General features: G+C 44.1%; 1 protein-coding gene across 1 annotated transcript; it reads left to right on the top strand.

The window, feature by feature from the left end:
* Nucleotides 1-384: 384 nt before the first annotated feature.
* Nucleotides 385-6700, top strand: LOC102441519 (glutathione S-transferase A1-like; the record flags this gene model as incomplete). Its single annotated transcript, XM_006109203.1, has 5 exons — nt 385-436; nt 1200-1332; nt 2665-2806; nt 5703-5834; nt 6590-6700. Coding segments are annotated over 5 exons (570 nt in total), but the record flags the coding sequence as incomplete, so codon positions are not given.
* Nucleotides 6701-8112: the final 1412 nt, after the last annotated feature.

Genomic DNA, 8112 nt, shown 5'->3' with positions numbered 1-8112 from the left:
AAGCTGAGAGGCCGGCAGCGAGGGGGAATGTTGGAGTCCTCCGTCACTGAAGCAAGCAAGCCTCCTGTTAGCTTTAAGCTGCCTGGCTGCCGGCCGCCATCTTGGTTGGCAGTTAATTTGCATATCGCCCTGATTAGCCAATGGGAAGGGTAGCAGATGTACAGCTAATTACCACTTTTCTCTTTTATTAGATAGGATGCATTACCTATGAACAAAGACAATACGATGGTGAAGGCCTGGGATGGAGTGGGAACCGGGTAGTGGGGGTCAATGGGGGAGAAAAGGGAGAGTATCTGTAATACTGGCAAAAATAAAGATATTTCTTAAGTTCTATAATGCTATGGAATGAATAACAAGAACTCCTTTACTGTTTCTGCTTTCCAGTTTGAAGAACAATTTTTGGCAAGTCCAGAAGACTTGGAAAAGTTAAGAAATGGTAAGACTATGTATCTAAATTGCTGTGATGAGGGTATCTAAAAAGTCAATAGTGAGGTTTGAACACCAAGCAATGCCTATTTGTGTGTATGGTGGGAGCTGGTGGGGGGGTGGGGGATGGGGCAGGGATGGACAGGAAGAAAAGTGGTTGAAGTGGTTGAGCAGGTCTTATCACTCACTTAGGATACGAAGGGCTTGAACTCTCTTGTTCTTGAACTCCTCCTGTTCATACTGTCAAGGCCACTTGACAGTATGAACAGGAAGATAAGGAGAAAGAGCCAGCAGCATTGGAGTCTGGAAAGCAGGGCCTGCCTGCACCCACTGACCAGTGCTGGAGTTTGAAGAGCACACAGAGCAGCTACATAGAAATCTCACCTAGAATTCGCCTTAATGCCACGAACCCCACAAGACTTACTTTGGGAACTCCTCATTTGAAATGGCATCTGGCTGGTGGCCCTTGGCAGCCTCTCTCCAACTTCTTTCTAAATTATCCATGAAGATAAGTCAACTAAAAACACAGGCAACTACTATGTATCTGGATGGGACGTGTAAAAAGATAAGTGAAATAATAAGTTAAAAAAATAAAAGGCAGATTGTGAAGAAAAAGGTTACAGGAAGCGGAAACCCAATACTATTTCTATTAAAATGTTACCAGGCCATAGTTTTTTGCTTCCATTCATATCTTTAGTTATTTCAACAAACATCTTTTCATTCTGTGAGTGTGAAGACATTTCACTCTACTTTTTCTTTTCTCTTTTCAAAAGATGGGTCTTTGATGTTCCAGCAAGTGCCCATGGTGGAAATCGATGGTATGAAGCTGGCACAGACCAGAGCCATTCTCAACTACATTGCCGCCAAATACAACCTGTATGGGAAAGACATAAAGGAGAGAGCCCTGTAGGTATTTTTTCTGTGTTTTTCATCAACAATTAATAACAATTTAGATTCTTCCTTGAATGAGCTGGATTGTGCCGGGGGATCATGACCAGCAGCAGCATATCCCTTGGAAGTAAAGGCTGAGGTCCAGGCCAGCAGGGAGCATGAGGAGGAGGATTCCACTTCTTAGAGAAGAAGATTCAGTCCATGGCTGTAGCACTGGCAGTGACAGAAGTTTCCAAACACTGGTGAACTATGAAGCCAGGAGGGTGGTGGAGTCATGACTCCGGGTACTCAGGCTATTAAAGAAGAGGCTGAGGGAGGAGCTAATCTTCAAGTTCTAGAAATTACAGGAATAGTTACCAGGAACCTAATTTATCAGCCAGTTGTGTGGCCTGGCCACTTGACAAAGGTTTGTAAAGGTTGGTGCCCAAGATGCTACGGTTACCTGGAGCATTTTGATGTAAGTACTGAAGCAGCCAGATTTATTCAATACAACTACATCTGGGGAGGGCTCTCCTCCCTGTTGTGATGGGACCACATGGTTGAAACTAAAATCGTGTAAGGAACTATCTACCCAAAAGCGTTAAACATAGATTTACCATGTCAGCACCTCCACTACTAAGCATGCAAGTACCCAGAAGAATAAAAAATACACTCAAACTTCTACAAAAATGTTCATAATAGCATTGTTCATAATATTCAAAAAGGGGAAATGACAAAAGTGTTCATCAACTGATGAAGGATGCGCAAAGTGTTGTAAATCCATAGAATGTAATATTATTTGGCCATGAAAAGGAATGACAGTGGATAAGCCTTGAAAACATTACGTTGCATAAAAGAAACCAGACATCAAAGGCTCATGTTGTATGATGTCATTCAGATGAAGTGTCGAGAACATTTCTTTTCATAGAAACAGAAAGCAATTTTGGTTTTCAGGGGCTGGGGGACGGTAGGGTGGGGGTGGAGGGGGGCAAACCCTAGGTAGCATCTCACTGGGTACTTGCAATGACTCCACCATTTCTCCATGCCTGTGACTCTGGACACCTCACTGATGTTCTCTGTCAGTATATTTGGTCATGGGCATAACAAAAATTTTAGACGTAGATATCCACCTTGCTATGAAATGTTAAAATTTGGTGAATATCACAGCTGAATGGCTGGCATATAAAAATACACCCAGTAGAGTTGCCCTCTCCTGTTTCTCCATTCTCTTACATTTTAAAACTATAACATGTAAGGCAGGTGACAGTTGACAATTGGGTCATTTTTAAAAAGGAAAACCTCTTATAGGAAGCCCAGTTAGGCACACTAAAAACGTATCTCCGGGAATATGCACTGGTTGTCTTTCAGGATTGATATGTATTCAGAAGGTATGGCAGATTTGAATGAAATGATCATGCATTTGCCACTATGCCCACCCCATGAAAAAGATGCCAAGATGACCCAGATCAGAGAGAAAACAACAAATCGTTACTTCCCAGCCTTTGAAAAGGTAAGTGGGCTGGTCAGTGTTTGGGGAACTGAGACTAGAGGACAAAGAGAACTGGTACCTGGGCAGTCCTGCGTCTTTGACCTTCACTTCAGATGAGCCCTCCTGACTACTGATGGAGCACCCTGACTCTCCCAGCCTATTATCAAAATCAGCAGTGGGGAGGACATGTACCAGTTATACCCAAGTTATAATCTGTCAGCAAAATTTCTCTCTTTTTTAAACAAATATATTTTTGCTGCTTTCAGAGTGGAAGGGAGAGGGAGAGAGAGATAGAAACATCAATGATGAGAAAAAATCATTGATTGACTGCCTCTGCACGACCCACACTGGGAATTGAGCCTGCAACCAGGGCATGTGCCCTGACCATAATCCAACCATGACTTCCTGTTTCACATCAACCACTGAGCAACACCGGCTGAGACAAAAGTTCAATTTACTAGGACCTGATTTAGATTCTCTATTTGATGGCATTTGATGGCCACATTTAGAGTGTGGGCTGTGGAAGGCTCTGGGAGTCAAACCAGCGATTGGAGTAGATTTGGCAGAACACCATGAAGGGGCTTTTCATCCAAGAGAAGCAGGAAGAAAGCAACTTATCAGAAAATATGCTGGCAACATGCATAGGAAACATGAGACCAATTGCCCAACAGTGTTTCTGGGATGGATGAGAAGTATCTAAACAGAGATGGGGGCAGTGGGATGGAGAGGATGAGACAGATGAAAAGATGTTAAGGAACAAACAATCTACAAAATATATTGTCAGACTTTAGAGGAAAGCTATGCAAACTAAGGAAATAAAGTTCCATGATTTTGTATGTAGTGCAGACCATAAATTTTCCCTTTGAAGGTAAAAAAAGATTTCAAGATCCAAATGTCCTGAGATCAAACTAAATAAAAATTATGAACCAAAAATGATTGTAAGGCTACCGGAGGCTCCCGTATAAAAAAGGCTTAACACTAACACTCTCATCTTTATAAAGCATTAAAAAGCACTTAAGAAACATTCTTTCATTCTACAAATTTTAATTCATTACTTGTGTGTTCGTCCATATTCAAAGAGTGAAAAATTTAATAGTAATCTAATACTACACCCTCCTGGGCCTTGTGGTGCTGAGAGTTTAGGGGACATTCACTCAATGACAAGGTCAGTAGGCACTGCAGTTAGAGTATACTGATACTTTGAAATCAAGCAGCTCCATGATAACATCAGTTAAAAATGTATATTACAAAATAGGGTTTTTAAAAAAATATCTTTTTATTGATTTCAGAGAGGAAGGAAGAGGGAGAGAGAGATAGAAACATCAATGATGAGAGAGAATCATTGATTGGCTGCCTCCTGCACGGGGATCGAGCCCGCAACCCTGGCATGTGCCCTTGACCAGAATCGAACCTGGGACCCTTCAGTCTGCAGGTCGATGCTCTATCCACCAAGCCAAACCGGCTAGGGCACAAAATAGGTTTTGACCTTATCATATTCTTTACCAAATAATTATCCATTCTTTTATATGCATACACGATCTGAAAGTGTATTTGCCAATGTGTTATTATGTTTAGTTGGTGGTGCTATGTGTGTTTATTCTCTTTATACTGTATGATTGCTGAAATCCTATCTAATAAAGACAGAATATGCAAATTGACCATCACACCATCACAAAGATGGTGGTGCCCATAGCCACAAGATGGCGGTGCCCAGTCCCCTCAGCCCCGCCGGAGTCCTCCAGTCATTTCAGCATGGCAGGTGCACGGTGTGGTTGGACCCTCCATCAGCCCCCCAGCCCCCAGGGCCACCTGAGGCTCAGGTAACCTGGACTGGTCGAAGCTTGCGCTGCTGGCAGTGGCAGCAGCAGAGGTGTGATGAGGGCGTCACATTCCCCTGATGGTTGGGTCATGTCCCATCCCTGAGGGCTCCTAGACTGTGAGCAGGCCAGGCTGAGGGACCTCCCCCCACCCCCCCACCCCCCCACCCCCCACTCCAGTGCATGATTTTTCATGCACCGGGACTCTAGTATTTTAATAAATATCATACATTTCCCCAAAACTTTTATTATGAAAAATTTTATACAGTCAGAATAATTAAACTCATATGAACACAAAATGGGTATACAAACATTAATCTTTCATTATGTTTGCTTTATCATGCGTTTCTATCTCTCAGTCCCTCTCTCTATCAATCAGACATTGTTTTTGGATAAATTACAAAGTGTGTTTCAAGTATCACTGCAGTTCACATATTTCAGCAGCAGATCATGACATAGTGCAACCTAGGAGACAGAGCCCATATTGCAAGAGAGATGGTGAGTTCAAGTTGACCCAGGTTTGCATGAGGTTCCAAAGAGATAGATCAGGAAATGAGTAGAGCAGACAGAAATGAGTAGAGGAGAAATGTAGCTCTGATATAGTCTGCTTGGGATTGAAGAAGGATGTCCTAGAGATGGATCTTTGCCCAAGTGAGAGAGGAGACAGAGAGAAGGAAAGAGAGAGAGAGAGAGAGAGAGAGAGAGAGAGAGAGAGAGAGAGCCATGTGCTAAAGTTCAGGGCTTCAAAGGGTAGGGCAAGGAGCCAACAGACACACAGCCAGTGCTAGCCCTGGGCCAGACCAAGATGCACAGAGGGAGCGCCGTTATATGGGAAAAGGAAAAAGAGATGGTAGCCTGGGCATCAGCTAAGGAGTGAGGTGAGAACAGCAGAGACCGTCTTCTCTCTGTTTCACTGAGTCAGGGGCAATGAACATGGTTTGATGCTCCTCACGTGCCCAGTTAGGCAGCACAAGTGGGAAGCCAGGCTGGAGAGACCTTATCATATTCTTTACCAAGTAATTATCCATTCTTTTAACCAGGAGCAGGGGACCCAGCCTGAGTGCACCTGTGTTCATAACCTGCTCTTTCCAATTCATCAGGTGTTGAAGAGCCACGGACAACACTACCTGGTTGGCAACAGGCTCAGCAGGGCTGACATTCACCTGGTTGAACTTATCTACTATATTGAAGAGATTGACCCCAGCCTAATGGCCAACTTCCTGCTGCTGAAGGTGACCCCTTTCACAGCCCTGGGGAGGGAAGGTCCACATCCCCCATCTTGGAATCTAATATCTGGGCTCTTGGACTGGCTATGTTATGATCACATCATTTTCCAGGCTCCGCTGCCCCCAGGTCTCCAAAAGTTGCTTTAGGCCCTGGTCTGAGGCAGGAAATGAATCTTTTTCTGCCAAAGAAATTGGAGGCAGACACCACCCCAAAGAGAAGAGTTTGTCTTTCACAATGAGAAGAACCCAGGGCTCAGCGTCTCTGTCCTCAGCTCCTGCTCCTTCTCTCAAGCACTGTGCTTCCCTCCCGACTGTCCCTTTCTCTTTCTGTCTCTCTCTCTCACAGGGAAGATTGCTTTTGACTGTCTGCATGGTTGACCTATATTTTCTATCTTCAGTTCCAGCCCAGTTGTCCCACATATTCATTTCTCCAGTTTGGAGCCTTTACCTGTGTAGCTCTGACAGTCACATTAGTCTTCCTTGTCTGCACTAAAGTGAGAACCCACAGGATTTCCATGTGGGGAGGAAGACACGGAAGACTGTGAACTGAATCAAGTCTTAACTGTGTCTCTGGGGGAAGATGAAAGTTATTGAACTGTGTTTCCTTCCCCTTATCTTCCTTTCTTGCTTGTTGTCTGTTTCCCAGCCCCCTGCTGGTGCTGATGGAGGGGACTCCATTGGTCTGTCCTCAGATCCCCTGGCCAGTGTAATGAGTGGTGGGTGTTGTGTCTCCATCTGAGGCTGTGCTTTGTGCATTGCAGGCCCTGAAAACCAGAATCAGCAACCTCCCACCTGTGAAGAAGTTTCTGCAGCCCGGCAGTCAGAGGAAGCCTCCTGTAGATGCGAAAGCATTAGAAGAAGCCCGGAAGATTGTAAATAAATAAAATCTTTATTTATTTTTATTTTAAATAAAGCAGGCATGGATGCCCAGCGCATGTAGGACCAATCTTCTGACGTTGTCCAACAATAAAGTGCCTCTACCTAGGTGTAGATCCTGGCTATTGTGAGAATAATAAACTTTTCCAAAATAATTAAACCTCCTATGAGCAGATTTAGTTATAGTTTAATCTTGTTCATTAAGTTCCAATATGTAACCAGATTTTCAATCTCCTATTGCATTTCTCTTGGAATTCAAAATTAAACAAAAAATGGAAACGTGGATTATGACATCTCTCTTCTTTTCCAGGAATTGTCACATGTCCGTCACAGAGCCCATCAAAGAGTCAAGTATAAAATTCATATCTGACGTTTTCAGTTGTTCACAGAAAATAGCTACCCGTCTTGGTAATGGCATAAGAATTTTTTTTTTTTTTTTTTTTACCTAGGAGCTGTTTTCCTTCTGGTAATAAAAATGTTTTGTTTTTTGTTATGAGTTTGATTCTCATGCAATACAACAGTGATATGCCTACTACAGACTTTTTAGTGCATCTCCATGTGCCTACGAGTGACTGAAGGACTTATCTTCCTGTCTTGGGTGTCGCTTTCCCAGCCTCATGCTGGTGCTGATGGAGGGGGCTCAATGGGTTCTTTCCGGGGGGGTGGGGGGGCAACAGACACACAGTGTGTCCTAGGGGGTGGGGAAATGATTTACAAATAAACAGACCCAAGCTCTGCTCTCTGTTGACTCTGTTGTCCTTACAGTCCATGACTCCCTGGCACATCAACGCTCTGCTGCTTAATGCTCGGTGGGGCCCCTGGCTGAGCTTTCTCTCAGATGACTCAATGTTGCTCAGACCTGGACTTCCAAGGTACAGATTACATGTATAAATTATAGTTAATGAATGCATATAATATCTTTTTTTCTATTTTTCTGGCCTGTCACTCTGCCAGAGTGGCTGGATTAGAAGTGATTTCTAACTTCAGCCACTCTCAGGGCTCAGAATGAACACCCTCCCAGAAAATCTGGGCTTTGGGCTTTGGCATATTGAGTTTTTCTCCCCACAAGGAGCTACCTCATAACGTGGGGAGGGAGCTGACAGACACACGGGGCTCCCTGTCTGTAGCTTCAGTTCCACCTCGTCTGCTGTCTCCTTGCAACCAAAATGGTTTTCCTAAAATGCACATTTGAGTATCACCACCTTCTTTAAATCCTTCAGTGAGTTCCAGGCCTGTGGGAATTTCTCCTCCCATCTGTCCTCACCCCCTCCTTCCCACCTGACCATGCTTAACACCTCACCTCAGTTGTTTCTCTGTGCCTCTCACAGAGCCCTCTAAACTACTAACAAAGCTGAATGCCACTGTGCCTCCTCCACTCTCCTGTGAGGACCTGGTGTGCAGGCCTGGT

Source organism: Myotis lucifugus, unplaced genomic scaffold (genome assembly GCF_000147115.1).
Source record: "Myotis lucifugus unplaced genomic scaffold, Myoluc2.0 scaffold_6928, whole genome shotgun sequence".
NCBI lineage: Eukaryota > Metazoa > Chordata > Mammalia > Chiroptera > Vespertilionidae > Myotis > Myotis lucifugus.
The sequence above is the reverse complement of the archived record's forward strand: the minus strand, read 5'-3'. Positions and strand labels throughout refer to the sequence as shown.